The sequence below is a fragment of the Hyla sarda genome, chromosome 1, assembly GCF_029499605.1.
Source record: "Hyla sarda isolate aHylSar1 chromosome 1, aHylSar1.hap1, whole genome shotgun sequence".
Classification (NCBI taxonomy): domain Eukaryota; kingdom Metazoa; phylum Chordata; class Amphibia; order Anura; family Hylidae; genus Hyla; species Hyla sarda.
Genome location: NC_079189.1, coordinates 49,502,215 through 49,519,598, shown reverse-complemented (window position 1 = coordinate 49,519,598; position 17,384 = coordinate 49,502,215). Strand labels below are relative to the sequence as shown.

Sequence of the window (17,384 nt, the reverse complement as noted above, 5' to 3'; positions counted from 1 at the left end):
CGGAGCCGTGATGTAACGATGCTCCGGCCCCTGTATTGCTCGTCATTACGTGCAGAGCGATCTCGCTCTGCGCAGTAATGATAGCGGGGTGCTGCAGCAGCGATCCCCGGGGTCCCCAACAGCGGGACCGCAGCGATCTAACATCTTATCCCCTATCCTTTGGATAGGGGATAAGATGTCTAGTGGCGGAATACCCCTTTAAGGGTTAAAATGATGTTAAAGGTGTACTCCGCCCCTAGACATCTTATCCCCTATCCAAAGGTCAGGGGATAAGATGTCTGTGGGGGTCCCGCCGCTGGGGACCCCCGCGATCGTCCTGCTGCACCCGGCGTACGTTTAGAGCGTCGGGTACAGCGCCGGAGGCTCGTGACCTCACGGTCACGCCCCGCTCGTGACGTCACGGCCACAGGACCCCTCGCGATCAGACATCTTATCCCCTATCCTTTGCATAGGGGATTAGATGTATAGGGGTGGAGTACCCCTTTATACCATGTTATCTTTATTCTGTAGATCCATACAATTACTACAATATTCCATTTTATAAAGGTTAAGTTTTCTTTTACTACCTTTAGAAAATGTATAACTTTTTGTAAGACATTAAGTATGCTTAAAATGGTCCTCTATAACTTTTTGATGGGCCATTTTATTGTGTTTTTTATTTTATTTTTTATGTGAAGTGACCAAAATTTAGCAATTCTTTCATGTACAGTTTACGCCATTCACCATGTGGTTTCATTAAGGTTATATTTTAATAGTTTGGACATTTTCGCAGGCGGTGATACTTATGTTTGTTTGAATGTATGAGGGAAGGGTTTATTCATATTTATTATTAACATTTCTTTTTTATATTACATGCATCTTTTAATTGCAAACATTGTTGAATGCTATGCTATAGCGCAGCATTGATCAGTATTATCGGGCTCTGCTTCTCTTGCCTGCCACAGGACCCTCCGGCCGTCATGCAGGCTGATAGGGGCTCTGTGGTGGTCTCAATTTTTCCAAATTACTGTGATGGTTTAACTTTTCTATCAGTTTCCTAGTAGAGGTGATATAAAATGTTCTTCTCAACCCTTTGTCTTGTTCCTTTAGGGATTCTGAGAGGAAGAGGAAGGTAAAAGAACTGTTCAACAGTTTGTCGACACAGGAGGGTGAATGGAAAGCCTTAAAGAGGAGGAAAATGAAGGGGAAGTAACATGGACTTTGTATAGTGGAGCCTTTGGAGACTGGAGCTGTGAAGCACAAGCTTCTCATAGACTGTATTATCTGCTGTCTGTCTCTGACAGGGACAGATTGGTCCTTCTTTTCCATTTTCTGGAAACAATCTGTACAGTGACCTTCGTAGTTTTTTTTTCTAAAATAAGACATCGGTTGCTGAGATGCAAAGTAAAAAAACAAAAAACTACATTTTATCCAGGAGGCGTTGGCAGGAGTGTGTAGTGAAAGTAATGTTTTTTTACTTTATATGTGGAATATATTGTAATAACTGAAAAGATTGAATACAGAATATCAAGTTTTATATATTTTTATTTACTTTCTGACACATTCAGTTGGTGGTATTGTCGAGACTTGTTCTGATCCATTTGAGAACTGCTCCACTATGAACGAAATTCATGGCACTAATGGGCTCCACTCCATCTATCTTCAGATGTCTGTACATCTAGAATTAAGTCAAACCCAGGGCTTTGGAGGGTTCGGCCAACTGATTAAAATGTATGGGGGGATAGGAAAATGAGGCTATAGTGGGCACAGGTTTTAGAAAGAAATTTGTGATGTTATGCAAATGATGAGACAGATTTTGACATAAGCCACATGAATACATTAAGCCCTGTATGAACCACATGAATACATTAAGCCCTTTATGAACCAATGGTGGTGCAGAACTGTGGAGAATGGTTTCTTGGCACACATTAAAGAGGAATGCTGGTACATTACATATTAAACCCCTATCCACAGGATAGGGGATAAGTGTTTGATCGTGGAGGGTCCAACCAGTGGGACCCCCGTGATCTCCTGCCCCGGTGCCCCATCTCTTATGCACAAAGGGACCGCCATTCCATGCCGGATTACTGTCAACCATGACTGCTCCGAGCGAGAGAAGAGCCGGTGTTCTGAAAACAAAGCTTCAGAACACTGGCGTACCAGGCAGGAGATTGTGGGGGTCCCACCAATCGGACCCCCACGATCAGAAACTTATTCCCTATCCTGTGGATAGGGTGTAAGATGTAATGTACCAGAGTTCCCCTTTAAGCCTCACACTTACTTTTTAAAGGCTTTTTAAAAGATAAGAAAAATACAGTTGCTTTCTTTGTGGCTCCATTGTACAATAGATACTATTGGCGCTAGGCTTGGACCACAATAATTTGTCATGGGTCTCAACAAGGGGTCTGTCATTTTGCCTGCAAGATGTTTTTTTTGTGTAAATATAATGGAATCTGTGACTGAGGAGCCTTTGACAAAGAGGCCTTAAAACAGTAGGTCTTTACACAACCTTTAAGGGAAGTGAAGGAGGTATGTAACCACAGGGCTCCGCCAAACAGTGGGTCTCAAGACCTGAATCAACATCATCATAGATCACTGGATGATTAGACCCACAGTCTGTTTTTGCATGTGCTAAGAATGTGACGGCTTCACACAACAGTTTCTACGAAAAAGACGAGGTTAGTGAATCTACAGTAATATTTGCCGAATCTGTTAAGTGGACCACTTATCATTTTATACTGCTACGACTTTTCCATTTGGTAAGGCTACATACACACTGCCGTTTGTCTCCGGCAGTGTGATGCCAGTTATTTTCGGATCGCTTCTCTCTGAAAATAGCGGTACCCGACAGACCCCATTTACTATAATGGGCTCCATCGGGACCCGTTATGACCCGTCAAAAAAAAGGTTTGATGGCTGTTATTGATGGGGCATAACTGTAGTGTGAAAGGGGCCTAAGTAGGCTACTTTAAAGGAGTAGTCCAGTGGTGAACAACTTATCCCCTATACTAAGGATAGGGGATAAATTTGAGATTGCAGGGGTCCGACCGCTGGGGCCCCCTGTGATCTCCTGTACGGAACCCCGACAGCCCGCGGGAAGGGGGCGTGTCGACCTCCGCACGAAGCGGCGGGCGACACGCCCCCTCAATGCAACTCTATGGCAGAGCCGAAGCACTGCCTTTGGCTATCTCCGGCTCTGCCATAGAGATGTATTGAAGGGGGCGTGTCGGCCGCTGCTTCGTGCGGGGGTCGACACCCGCTATCTGGCCGTAGAGCCTGGCCCCCGTACAGAGAGATCACGGGGGGGCCCCAGCGGTCGGACCCCCCCGCGATCTCAAACTTATCCCCTATCCTTAGGATAGGGGATAAGTTTTTCACCACCGGACTACCCCTTTAAGATTAAACTAATCACCGGTTGCTTCACTAGATTGTGATTTGATGAATCCTGCTGCAGATTCATTCAAACTCTTATGAAGACATTTTTACAAATCTACGTTCCCTGTCCATGATTGGTCATATGATGGTTTGAAAAGTACCTGAGGAAAAAAAAGCAGTATATTCAGTAGGAATTGCTTTCAATGTTACTTTTATGTGGCAAGAAAATAATTGCACCTCTTTTCCATCTAAGCTTACTATAGGAGTTTATTATATTATAATATTTTTTTTTTTTTAATTACTGATGCAGAGAAGAAATAACTTTATTCACCACTATGATCTGTAATTTCCCTTTAAAAGAGAATCTGTCATCTATATTTGCTGCTAAGAGCTGCAGACAGCAGTTGGAGTATAAAATCCTTTCCTGGAGCAGCCTTATTTATTTCTCAGGCAAGTGTCAAGGAGGCGGAGACACACTGCTCAAGTGCCACACCTGGCACGCCTCCTCACTCATGCTCACCTGCCATCCACTCCTTGATTGGAAGCAAAGTACATCAATCAATGAGGGGCTGAGAGGTGAGGGCAAACAAGCAGGTGTGCCAGGCTGTGGTACTTGAGCAGTGTGTCTCCACCTCCTTGACACTTGCCTGAGGTAATAAAAGTGACTTTATTATTTTGGCAACCACCATCTGCTTTAGAAAAGGTACTTTAATACCCTAACATCTATCCAATGGTATCAGTAGCTCTTAGAGCTGACAATTTCCCATTTAACACTGATTAAACATGCAGCGTGCTAAACTTAATAGACACTGGAAGCAGTGAGGCTACAGAGGTTAATATCGATCCAGTGCAATATAGCGTCAGGCCCATTCATCTGACTTTGTGTTCGGCTGGTGATCTGCATGGTGCCAACATCTGTGGTCTTCTGCTTTATGATTGGTCGCCTCGTGCTTAAATAGGAGAAACAAAGAATATATGTCATGTTCCAAAAATAAAGATTGTGGTATATATATATATATATATATTTTTTTTTTTAACACATTTTTTTTATGGCATCTCTAGTTAAAGGGGAACTCCATTACTTATCCCTTATCCACAGGATTCCCGAGATCTCCTGCCTGGCACTCCGGCTCTCCTCAGGCATGGAGCACTCCCCCATACATCTCTATAGTAGAACCAAAGATACAGTGCTCATGCATGTCTGGCCCTCCCATAGAGATGCATGTAGTGGGCATGTATGAGGAGAGCCGGGGGTCCAAGCAGTCAGACCCCCTGCAATCAGACTTTTATCCACAGAATAGGGGAATGTTAGTTAAAGGAAATCTGTCACCAGCACTAACCTGTCGGTACTGACAGGTAGTGCAGGTGACACTGATGACAACGGTTCTTACCTTGTCCTGTTCCATGCAGGGGATCTCCGGTAATCTTCTCTGTTATCTTCAGCTCTGGGCCCGGCTTGGGGCATGGGCGGAGCTCAGTGACGTCACCGCTGCTGCTCTCTGCTGGCTCGAGAACAGCAGTGGTGAAGTCACTAAGTTCAGCCTATGCCCCAAGCTGGGCCTGGAGCTGAAGCTAACAGAGAAGATTACCAGAGATCCACAGAACGGGACAAGCTAAGTACTGTTGTCATCAGTGTTACCTGCCCTACCTCTCTGTACCAACAAGTTAGTGCAGGTGACACTGGTGATAGATTTCCTTTAAAGTGTACCTGTCAGAACCCACAAAAAAATGTGTTACTCAATACCTAATCCTGACCATGCCCATCTAATTGTATGCCTCGATCACCTATGTTTATTAAAAAATCCCTCTTTTTATTAGCTCACAGTGTTTGAAATCCTCTCGGGAAGGGGGCGTGTCCCTCTCTTGTGTGGTGGAAGGTGATTGGTGTGTGGTGAGAGGGGACGTGTCCCTCCCTTGTGGTGGTGGGAGGTGATTGGTGCTTCTGCTCATGCAACCTTGTCCATGACTCATGGACAAGCCTGATACTGCTGCAGGACTGGTTAGTGTCTCAGTAGGTATGGGGACTCCTAGTGGTGGGATTTTCAGGAACCGCTTTTTTTTATTAAATATTCAATTAATTTTAAGCAACCATATTGCTAAAGGTCTTTAATTTTCATTAGTAACAACATTTAAAATGTTTTTGGATCTGACAGTGCCCCTGAATTCCCCTTTAACAGATGCTCAGAGATGCAGGTCTATTAAATTCGTATTAGTTGGGGGCGATCTTAACCTTAAATTATGCCATTTCACAGTAGTTTAAACTAGAGCCAAGTAGCACATTTCAAGCTTGGCTATCCGGACTATAGACCCTATACATTAGGTAATATATAGTCTGCTTACATGCTGTCCTGAAATGTAAGTCTAAATTGGTAGTTAATTTTATGGTTGGCCCTATCCATAGATATTAGGAGTAAGGCCTGTTGTGCATAGCCATAGTATGTTTGGAAAACTTTAAACCTGGTTCTACTCAACTGGGCCTAAACCCCATAGGGCAGTGATCTCCAAACTGTGGACCTCAAGATGTTGCAAAACAAAACCCCCACTATGCCCAGACAGCCAACGTCTGTCTTGGCATGGTGGGAGTTTTAGTTTAGCAAAATCTGGAGGGCCACAACAGAGATACCCTTATGAAATCTTGGATTTAGTGTATACCTTCGGTGTCTTTGAGGCCAAGCCTTTCCTCTTCTCCTTCCAGCAGTTTCCTGTAGACGGCAATCTCTGCATCCAGCTTGAGCTTGATGTTCAGCAGGTCTTGGTAATCCTGCAGATACCGTGCCAAATCATCTTTCGTTGTCAGGAGCCGATCTTCAAGCTGAGCAATGATGTCCTGAAGTGAAGCAGCTTCTTCCAAGTGGTTTTCCTGTAGATCTGCCAGCTGTTTCTCCAAAGCTTCATTTTGAGCCCTCAAGGCATCAATCTGGCTCTGCAGGTCAGATACTTGGGAGCTGTATCTACTGATATCTTCCCTGATATGCCTCATCCTCTCCTCGGTCTTGGCCACCTGCCCTTTCACCGTAGTAAGCTTCTTTTTGTACCACACCTCCGCCTCTTGAATGTTCTTGGTCGTAGCTTGTTCAATCTGAGCCCGCAAGGCTCTTATGGCTGCCAATAGGTCAGGTCGGGAACTGTCCAACTCCACGTTCACCTTGGACTCTTGTATTTGCTTCAGTAAGTCGGCCACTTCTTCATCATGGATTTTCTTTAGAAACTCGATCTCATCCACCAGTTGTTCCACTCTTTTTTCCAGTTCCAACTTTTGCACGGTGGCATCGTCCACATCTTGCCGAAACTCTCTTAATGTCCTCTCTGCTTCCTCTGTTGAAATGAGAAAAGGTTTAATTTCTGTTCTAGTGGAATAATAGTAAATGAGAGCTGTGATACGACTGTGTATAGAGCCCTTTTACCCACTAGTACAAAACCTAAGCTGAGACTTTCTGACCTGTAGAGATAATTTCCCAGCATATCATTTCTCTTCCTTATCATAGACAAGATTAGTGAAAGGCGTCACCACTATATCAATAAGAGGTATACACAATAGCTGTTGCCCACAGCTTGGACTCCCCTCTCTTTAGAATCGCCTCTGTAAAGGTCACAGAGCACACCCAGACACCTTTCCAATTAAATTCAATATGACCGCTTCAGTCTATCGTGCCTATGTCAGTATGGCTTTCTGTATGTAAACGTGTTTCTATATGCTGTTAAAAACAGCCCAGGCAAGATGGCTGCCCCCATTTGTATAATAAAAATGACACAAAAAAAAATACCATCAGAAAATAGATACAGATTAGAAAACAGAACAGATCTGTCTCTTATCAATTAAAAAAAATCTAGGAGATACATTCCCTTTAAACCATGCAAGCCTTGATTAATTCCCCCCACTGCCTGATGAAAAAGATGCTACAGTACAGGACCTATGTACCTCAATGACAGCCCAAGTACAATTTCATAAAATAAATACAGCCATATGCACGAGCCCTTTGGCTGCATTAATACATGCAATATACAGACGTGTGCGTGCCAACCCATAGGTCGAATGACCAAAACTAAAATTATGGATCGTGATGTTTGGGTCTGTACAGGGATGGACATATCTCTGATGCAGCCAGTCTCGTTGGGCGGGGTCCCTCTGGTGGTAGTATAGTTTAGTTTTATATGTACCCCTGTGGGGCGTGGATAGGTTATAGGGGGGCATCTACAGTCTGTGTCCGCCCCTGGGTCTCAAGACAATGAGATGGTCCCGGACTTGAGTGCATATTATGCACGTGTGAATGTGGTCATTGTTCTATGTGGATTTACATATGGTAACGATACTAATTACTACTAGAGGGAATTTATTGTCTGTGTAAATTGTTACTTTTAACCCCATTTGCCTGAGCGTACATCATCTGTACTTTCCCCACATTTATCAAAGAGGAGCATGTTCTTCGTGAAAAGCTAAGTAGTTTAAAGGGGTACTCTGGTGAAAAAAATCTTCTCTCCTATCTAAAGGATAGGGGATAAGATGTCTGATGGGGACCCCCGCAATCTCCAGGCCGGCAGTGGCGGCGTCCTTTGGATAGGGACTAAGATGTTTTCACCGGAGTACCCCTTAATGACAAGTTTCTTAGTGTGGTCCCGGCTGGTGTGAGTAAAAAATTTGAGACTATTCAAAGGGGTACTCCGCTGCTCAGCGTTTGGAACAAACTGTTCCGAACGCTGAAGCCAGCTCTGGCAGCTCGTGATGTCATAGCCCCACCCCCTCAATGCAAGTCTATGGGAGGGGGGGTGACAGCCATCACGCCCCCTCCTATAGACTTGAATTAAGGGGGCGGGCTAAGACGTCGCTAGCTGCTGGTTTCTGCGTTCGGAACAGTTTGTTCCAAACGCTGAGCTGCGGAGTACCTCTTTAAAAGAAAAATTGCTATTGATGAATCCCCAGCCACTGCAAAAGACCATCCCACACTGCATTCAAGGGGTTTTCTTAAAGGGGTACTCCGGGGGAAAACTTTTTTTTTTCTTTTTTAATCAACTAGTGCCAGATAGTTAAACAGATTTGTAAATTACTTCTATTAAAAAATCTTAATCCTTGCAGTACTTATTAGCTGCTGAATACTACAAAGGAAATTCTTTTCTTTTTGGAACACAGAGCTCCCTGCTGACATAACGAGCACAGTGCTCTCTGCTGACATCTCTGTCCATTTTATAAACTGTCCAGAGTAGGAGAAAATCTCCATAGCAAACATATACTGCTCTGGACAGTTCCTAATACGGACAGAGATGTCAGCAGAGAGCTCTGTGTTCCAAAAAGAAAAGAATTTCCTTTGTAGTATTCAGCAGCTAACAAGTACTGCAAGGATTAAGATTTTTTTTATAGAAATAATTTACAAATCTGTTTAACTGTCTGGCACCAGTTGATTAAAAAAAGTTTTCCACCGGAGTACCCCTTTAAATGAGTCTCAATGCATTGCGCCCCCAAAAAAAATCCACTTTTTCACCCAATGCGCAATAATGTGTGATAATTTACTGCCCAAAAAACAGGGTTAAAACCAAAGATAAATTCACCCAATACGTTATTACTAAGTGGGATATCACTATTAGAGATGAGCGAACTTACAGTAAATTCGATTCGTCACAAACTTCTCGGCTCGGCGGTTGCTGACTTTTCCTGCATAAATTAGTTCAGCTTTCCGGTGCTCCGGTGGGCTGGAAAAGGTGGATACAGTCCTAGGAAAGAGTCTCCTAGGACTGTATCCACCTTTTCCAGCCCACCGGAGCACCTGAAAGCTGAACTAATTTATGCAGGAAAAGTCATCAACTGCTGAGCCGAGAAGTTCGTGACGAATTGAATTTACTGTAAGTTCGCTCATCTCTAATCACTATGGTCTGCTGCATCTGAATATCACCCTATGGGCTGCGCAGTTTTAATTCACTTTGTCATGTCACATTGTTCTGAACCTACAACAAATATTCCCAAAGATGAACTCTGATCTTAGTTGTATTTCATCCACCCACAGTTCATATAGGGGGAGATTTATCAAATCCTGTGCAGAGGAAAATTTGCCCAGTTGCCCATAGCAACCAATCAGCTCGCTTCTTTCATTTTTCAGTGGCCTTGTTAAAAATGAAAGAAGCGATCTGATTGGTTGCTATGGGCAACTGGGCAAATTTTCCTCTGCACAGGTTTTGATAAATCTCCCCAATAATCTTAAGGCATCAGGAATATTGGATAAGTGCTCGTCATCTGTGATTAAAGCCGTAACCCTGGATATAGGAGGAGGGGGCCCAAAAATGACTGTATGGTTTATCCATCTGCTCCTGACTGGACGCAGCTTGTTCTGACACCTTCATAGAATACACTTGTGTATAAAACCAATTGTCTCCTAAATGTACCGTCATGTCCTCTAACATTCTGAGACGAAAAATAGGTGTAATCTCTCCACAAATACTCAACATAGGCTTCTTCAGGGAAATATCAGGAGACAGAGACATTTGTATCTCTAATGGAAATCCCAAACAGGAGTACTTACTGACTTTAATAGTTTGACACAAATTACTATGCAATTAAAGGGGTACTCCGGTGAAAACCTTTTTTCTTTTAAATCAACTGGTGGCAGAAAGTTACCGTATATACTCGAGTATAAGCCGACCCGAGTATAAGCCGAGACCCCTAATTTCAACCCAAAATCCCAGGAAAAGTTATTGACTCGAGTATAAGCCTAGGGTGGGAAATACCTCATCCCCCCCTGTCATCATCCAGACCCCCGTCATTAACATCCTCATCATCATCCCCTTGTCATCATACCACACATCCCCCCTTCATCATCCCCTTATCATCCCACACATCCCCCCTTCATCATCCCCTTATCATCCCACACATCCCCCCTTCATCATCCTCTTATCATCCCGCACATCCCCCCTTCATCATCCCCTTATCATCCCACACATCCCCCCTTCATCATCCCCTTATCATCCCACACATCCCCCCTTCATCATCCCCTTGTCATCATTCGCCCTCAGTGGTCTTCAACCTGCGGACCTCCAGAGGTTTAAAAACTACAACTCCCAGCAAGCCCGGGCAGCCATCGGCTGTCCGGGCTTGCTGGGAGTTGTAGTTTTGAAACCTCCGGAGGTCCGCAGGTTGAAGACCACTGCGGCCTTCGACATCATCCAGCCCCCTCTCACCCCCTTTAGTTCTGAGTACTCCCCTCCGCTCGGCGCTGGTCCGGTCCTGCAGGGCTGTCCGGTGAGGAGGTGGTCCGGGCTGCTATCTTCACCGGGGGCGCCTCTTCTCCGCGCTTCCGGCCCGGAATAGAGGCGTTGCCTTGACAACGACGCAGAAGTACGTTGGCAATGAACGCACCTCTGCGTCGTTGTCAAGGCAACGTGACTATTCTGAGGCCAGGCCCGAAGCGCTTAGAAGAGGCCTCCCCGGTGAAGATAGCAGCCCGGAACCACTATCCCACCGGACCACCTCCTCACCGGACAGCCCTGCAGCACCGGACCAGCGCCGAGCGGAGGTGAGTAGTCAGAACTAAAGGGGGGTGAGAGGGGGCTGGATGATGTCGAAGGCCGCAGTGGTCTTCAACCTGCGGACCTCCGGAGGTTTCAAAACTACAACTCCCAGCAAGCCCGGACAGCCGATGGCTGGCCGGGCTTGCTGGGAGTTGTAGTTTTAAAACCTCTGGAGGTCCGCAGGTTGAAGACCACTGCGGGTGGGGGAGTTCACTCGAGTATAAGCCGAGGGGGGTGTTTTCAGCACGAAAAATCGTGCTGAAAAACTCGGCTTATACTCGAGTATATACGGTAAACATATTTGTAAATTACTTCTATTAAAAAAAATCTTAATCCTTTCTGTACTTATTAGCTGCTGAATACTACAGAGGAAATTCTTTTCTTTTTGGAATGCTCTCTGATGACATCACGACCACAGTTCTCTCTGCTGACGTTATTATAATAATAGTAACGCTTTATTTATTGTTGTCCTTAGTGGGATTTGAACCCAAGTCCCCAGCACTGCAAGGCAGCAGTGCTAACCACTGAGCCACCATGCTGCCCTTAGCATACATCTGCTATGCATGGTTGCTAAAAATGGACAGAGATGTCAGCAGAAAGCACTGTGCTCATGATGTCATCAGTGTTACAAAAAGAAAGGAATTTCCTCTGTAGCATTCAGCAGCTAATAAGTACTGGAAGGATTAAGATTTGTTTAATAGAAGTCATTTACAAATATGTTTAACTTTCTGCCACCAGTTGATTTAAAAGAAAAAAGGTTTTCACCGGAGTACCCCTTTAACTGTTTACAAGAGGATTATACAGTGATCCCTCAACTTACAATGGCCTCAACATTCAATAGTTTCAACATACAATGGTCTTTTCTGGAGCATTGTAACTTGAAACCAGACTCAACATACAATGCTATGGAATCTGCGAAACGTGTCAATGACTGGAAGAACCGACCAATCAGAATGGATATTTCACTGGTAAAACCGGTGTATTCCTAAAGTGCATGCACTGACTGGTGTCTGGTAGCGCCCCCTACAGTACAGGGAGGTATTACATGTTCTGTACTCTTTACCTGTGCCAGGGTTAGCTTCTCCTTTGGACACCAGGTGAGGGCGGCTCCATTTTCCTTTTTTTTAGGACACTACGTGTTCTGTACAGGGCCCTGAAGAAGCTCCTGTCCTCTACATAGACCAGTGTTTCCCAAAGAGGGTGCCTCCAGCTGTTGCAAAACTACAACTCCCAGCATGCCCGGACAGCCTTCGGCTGTCCGGGCATGCTGGGAGTTGTAGTTTTGCAACAGCTGGAGGCACTCTGGTTGGGAAACACTGACATAGACAGTCATTTACAGCTCCCAGCAGATCTTTCTTACTTTTATATGTAAGGATTTGCTTTATCTATATTAGTTATCTACTTATTTTTCTTTAATCCTCACTTTTTCCTATTTTTTTTAGATGACATTTTGGGGGCTTCAGAACCAATTACCAGGTTTCCATAGAGTTCTGGTCTCAACATAAGATGGTTTCAACATACAATGGTCGTCCCGGAACCACTTAATATTGTAACTTGAGGGACCACTGTACAGATTTATGTGTGGGGACTATAAGTCACAGAATGTCTTGTATGAATTAATTCTGGTTTACATCCTATATCATTCTCAGGATACCTTTTCCTGTTCTTATTGGCGGTTTATGACCGGTCGCATTTATGAGAGATACAGATGATAGATATTTTTAAAGAGAACCTGTCACCAAACTAAACTTTTAATAAATTGTTCCATATGTAATTATAAGACACTTTGCTATTTACTTGCTGTTAAAATTCTCAACCTTTTATATGTTTTTAATGGGATTGAAAAAACGGCCACTAGGTGGCTCTGTTCTGTTCCCTGCGCAAGTCAAACAGTTAGTTTGGTCTCCACTTGGACTTGCAGAAGTCCAAACACAGGAAGTGCATGCGTATCATGGTAAGGCACTTCTCTCGCAGACTTCAGTGATGTCAAGCCACTTTCTCCTGCCGGGAGCTCACATAATGTGGGCAAGGGGAAAGGTATGATACGGAGCTTTTTAAAGCTCGGACATTTTTTTTTTTTTTTTTAAGGGCAGGAGGGGTGTTAGGAGTAGTATGGGAATATAATCTGAGTTAATTGAGAAAATATGGTTTGATGACAGGTACTCTTTAAGGTGGCCTCAGGCATTTATTTATTTTTCCGTTTACAGAATTACTGTATATACTCGAGTATAAGCCGAGTTTTTCAGCACGATTTTTCATGCTGAAAACGCCCCCCTCGGCTTATACTCAAGTGAACAAAAAAACTTTCTGCCCTGTCAATCCCTTCTCAGTGGTCTTCAACCTGCGGACCTCCAGATGTTGCAAAACTACAACTCCCAGAATGCCCGGACAGCCGATGACTGTCCGGGCATGCTGGTAGTTGTAGTTTTGCAACATCTGGAGGTCTGCAGTTGAAGACCACTGAGAAGGGATTGACAGGCGGTGATGATGAAGGGGGGGGATGATGACGGGGGTCTGGATGATGACATGAGGGGATGATGTATTTCCCACCCTAGGCTTCTAGTCGAGTCAATAACTTTTCCTGTGTTTTTGGGGTAAAATTAGGGGCCTCGGCTTATATTCGGGCGGCTTATACTCGAGTATATACGGTACCTATTCTTGTTTTTAAAATTACTTATTTGTTTATTTTTTACCCAAGGTGAGCCATAAAGGCCCTGTGAGACACCAAGGGAAGCTTATTATGTATATTTAAAGGGGTACTCCGGTGAAAACCTTTTTTCTTTTAAATCAACTGGTGGCAGAAAGTTAAACATATTTGTAAATTACTTCTATTAAAAAATCTTATTCCTTCCAGTACTTATTAGCTTCTGAATGCTACAGAGGAAATTCCTTTAGTTCTTCTCTGCTGACATCTCTGTCCATTTTAGCAACCATGCATAGATGTATGCTAAGGTCAGCATGGTGGCTCAGTGGTTAGCACTGCTGCCTTGCATTGCTGGGGACTTGGGTTCAAATCCCACTAAGAACAACAATAAAGAAAGCATTATTATTATTATTATAATAACGTCAGCAGAGAGAACTGTGCTCGTGATGTCATCAGGGAGCATTCCAAAAAGAAAAGCATTTCCTCTGTAGTATTCAGCAGCTAATAAGTACAGGAAGGATTAAGATTTTTTAATAGAAGTCATTTACAAATATGTTTAACTTTCTGCCACCAGTTGATTTAAAAGAAAAAAGGTTTTCACCAGAGTACCCCTTTAATATTTTAGCCTTACTAATAATTGTACTACTAGTATCTGACCATGATTTCATGTAACTTTTGAGCACCAAACCACTCCTTTGCTTTTTAATTATTTTGGACACCGAGGGTATAGGTGTCAATTGGTCTTCTCAGTTAGTAGTGTACAGGGATAAAGTGACCCATTCCTACCCAATCCAGTTTTAAGGACAGTCGTGCATCTATATTGCTCCATCCATTTACAATATAGGTAAGAACATGTTAAAGACTGCAACTATTGTGTGGGATGGTTTAAGGCCCTGTGAACCCCGCTGAAAAGATTCCTCCTAGAGATGAGCGAACTTACAGTAAATTCGATTCGTCACAAACTTCTCGGCTCGGCAGTTGATGGCTTATCCTGCATAAATTAGTTCAGCTTTCAGGTGCTCCGGTGGGCTGGAAAAGGTGGATACAGTCCTAGGAGACTCTTTCCTAGAACTGTATCCACCTTTTCCAGCCCACCGAAGCACCTGAAAGCTGAACTCATTTATGCAGGATAAGTCATCAACTGCCGAGCCGAGAAGTTCGTGACGAATCAAATTTACTGTAAGTTCGCTCAGCTCTAATTCCTTCCCATGCATATTTGTGTACTTCTATCTGATGCAATAACGCAGTTATGGTCAGTTTTTATTACCTTTTTGATTTCTGAATCACTATACTTACCAGTAAGTGACCGGTCTATTTATATACTTACAATGGTATAGAATAGGAGTTATGCTTTGTATTTGCAAGTGTCCCTAGCACTCTTCTAAACTGGGCGGTTCCCGAGACACGTGTCATCAGAGATTACTTAGACAGAAAAGAACAACCTAAACTTCAGAAGCTCATAAGTACTGAAAGGATTAAGATTTTTTAATAGAAGTAATTTACCTTTGTATGTTTTGTTCTATTTTGTTTCTTTTTTCTGTGAATAAACTACATTTTTCACTTACTGCCATAGCCATAATTGCTGTATTGCAGATCTATTGTACACATCCTATAGATAGAATCTCCAATTTTATATGGAGCAAACAATTTGTGCAACAATTTAGAGGTATTCTCTCTTCCCTATATGCTTTTTAAGGGGGTACCCCACTGGAAAACATTTTTTATTTTTTTTTTATTTTTTTTATCAACTGGTGCCAGAAAGTTAAACAGATTTGTAAATTACTTCTATTAAAAAATCTTAATCCTTCCAGTACTTATCAGCTGCTGTCTGCTACAGAGGAAGTTGTTTTCTTTTTGAATATCCTTTCTGTCTGACCACAGTGCTCTCTGCTGACACCTCTGTCCATTTTAGGAACTGTCCAGAGTAGGAGCAAGTCCCTATAGAAAAACCTATCCTGCTCGGACGGGTCCTAAAATGGACAGAGGTGTCAGCAGAGAGCACTGTGGTCAGACAGAAAGGAAATTCAAAAAGAAAAACTTCCTGTGGATCATACAGCAGCTGAAAAGTACTGGAAGGATTAAGATTTTTTAATAGAAGTAATTTACAAATCTGTTTAACTTTCTGGCACCAGTTGATTTAAAAAAAAAAATATATGTTTTCCAGTGGAGTACCTCTTTAAGGCACCATATAGCAGTAAAGTGCAAACAGTGGTTTTATATGGATCTACAAGTGCCAACTTGAGCCCCTTGGCCCCATAATGACATGTTCACACACAGTAAAATTAGCTACTTTTATGTTGTAAAACATTACTTTTAAAGGTTAAAAGATTTGGTCAAAAATTGGCAGATATTCTTATAATAATGTGTTCCATTGTTGTCAATGGAAAATCTATTATTTGTGCAAAAAGAAGGGGGAAAACGGCTGTTATTTCAATGGTTGTTATATGAATTATTTATTTTTAGACTTTTTTGGGTAGGAAAAAAACTGCTGATAAAGTTAACTAGCGCTTGTTAGCACCTTGGGGGAGTATACAGTATACAGTAATCTATTTGCCATTGTTTTAAAAAGACATGTTAAAATGTTGGCAGACCCTTTCTGGTAGTGTGTTCCCAACCAGGGAGCCTACAGAGGCTGTAATTCTACAACTCCTAGTATTTTCAGATAGTCTTTGGCTGCCTGGAAATGCTGGGGGTTATAGTTTAGTTCTTATAGTGTAGTGTTATTTGTAAGAAAATATTTTCTAACATGTCTCATGTTTTATTTATTTTACAGGCTTAGTAGTGCTAAGCCGGGACTTAGCGATAGCCCCAAAAAACAGCTGCCGCTACCCCCCCCCCCCCCAACAGGCTGACATCATTTAGGTTGAGGGGGGCCAAAAACAATGGTCCTTGCCCACCCTTGTAATGACAGGCTATTGTTGCTTGTTTGGTATCTGGTTGTCTCCATTGCCCCCACGACAAGAATTTTCATGGTGCAAATCACATTATGGAATGAAAGCAGCTTGTCTGTTTGGACATAAATGGAAAATGTTGGGTTGAGATTGGATGTAGGTAGTAGTGCTGTAAAGTACTATATCTCCCCAAATTACCAGACCAGAGGCTTACACTTTTAGGTCCTTACCTTTTAGGGCCAACTCCTCATCATATTTTGCATTCCAGATTTCTATTTCTTCCTCTAGGTTACCCCGCTCAATGTCGGCCGCACCTTTTTCTTTGGATAATTTCTCAATTAATTCCTTAAGCTCTTTGAACTCTTTCTCGTATTCATCGGATATACCAGGTCCTCTTTCCTTCAGACGTCTGGTCAGCTCTTCCAGCTCATCAGTTAAAGCCTTGTTCTTCTGTTCCAATGATCGCACCTTGTCGATGTAGCCTGCAAACCGATTGTTCAGCACCTGGAGCTCTTCCTTCTCATTGGGACGGTGGACGTAGACCTTAGTGGAAGCCTCCTCCAATGACCCTTGGAGCCCATCCCTAGCCAAAGAGCAGGACGCAACAGCAGAACCACGAGTCCTACTGGACTCATTCACGGTCAGGGTCTTCTGAGAAAAAGAAGAGCTCTTCATTTTAGGTCTCGTCTTCAACCTTAGCCGTAGGGAGTAGAACTACAATATCCCAGGATGACCTTATATATAGAGTTATGGAATGTGACATATAGACTGCAACTGTACATGTATAATGTATGGGCTCAATTAACAGGATAGCGTATGTGCTGGCAGGGATGGAACCAACATTGATCACATTCTTGGAGTTTTACAAGTAAGTGCAACATAGTTAATATAATACAGCATGATGGGAGTGATATCATGTCAAATGTAACACAACCGAAAATAATTCCATACCAATAACCAAGGTGTTTTCCAACAACTCAACACAACATTCAGTAGGAAAAGTA

The 17,384-nt window shown here is 43.1% G+C and overlaps 2 protein-coding genes across 2 annotated transcripts in view; one reads left to right on the top strand and one right to left on the bottom strand.

Annotated features, from left to right (window-relative positions):
* NOP14 (NOP14 nucleolar protein) overlaps positions 1-1,516 on the top strand; it is a 41,051-nt gene extending 39,535 nt beyond the window's left edge. The window contains exon 18 of the mRNA XM_056555004.1: positions 1,090-1,516. Coding sequence (XP_056410979.1) covers positions 1,090-1,192 — 103 coding nt within the window. The 3' untranslated portion in view covers positions 1,193-1,516. The remainder of the gene's footprint in view (positions 1-1,089) is intronic.
* Positions 1,517-3,366: 1,850 nt separating this feature from the next.
* On the bottom strand, positions 3,367-17,055 carry LOC130352660 (vimentin-like). Its single transcript, XM_056555003.1, has 3 exons — positions 16,611-17,055; positions 6,007-6,669; positions 3,367-4,304 (listed from the first exon to the last, which is right to left on the bottom strand). The coding sequence occupies exons 1-3, from the start codon at positions 17,053-17,055 to the stop codon at positions 4,285-4,287; spliced, it is 1,128 nt and encodes a 375-aa protein (XP_056410978.1). The 3' UTR covers positions 3,367-4,284.
* Positions 17,056-17,384: the final 329 nt, after the last annotated feature.

Excerpts from the sequence above, each read along its gene's own strand:
- LOC130352660 (XM_056555003.1), bottom strand. The coding sequence starts at position 17,055 with ATGAAGAGCTCTTCTTTTTCTCAGAAGACCCTGACCGTGAATGAGTCC. Across the intron at positions 6,670-16,610 it reads TGAGGAGTTGGCCCTAAAAG|AGGAAGCAGAGAGGACATTA; the intron begins GTAAGGACCTAA and ends TCATTTCAACAG. Across the intron at positions 4,305-6,006 it reads TGGCCTCAAAGACACCGAAG|CACGAGGCGACCAATCATAA; the intron begins GTATACACTAAA and ends CTCCTATTTAAG.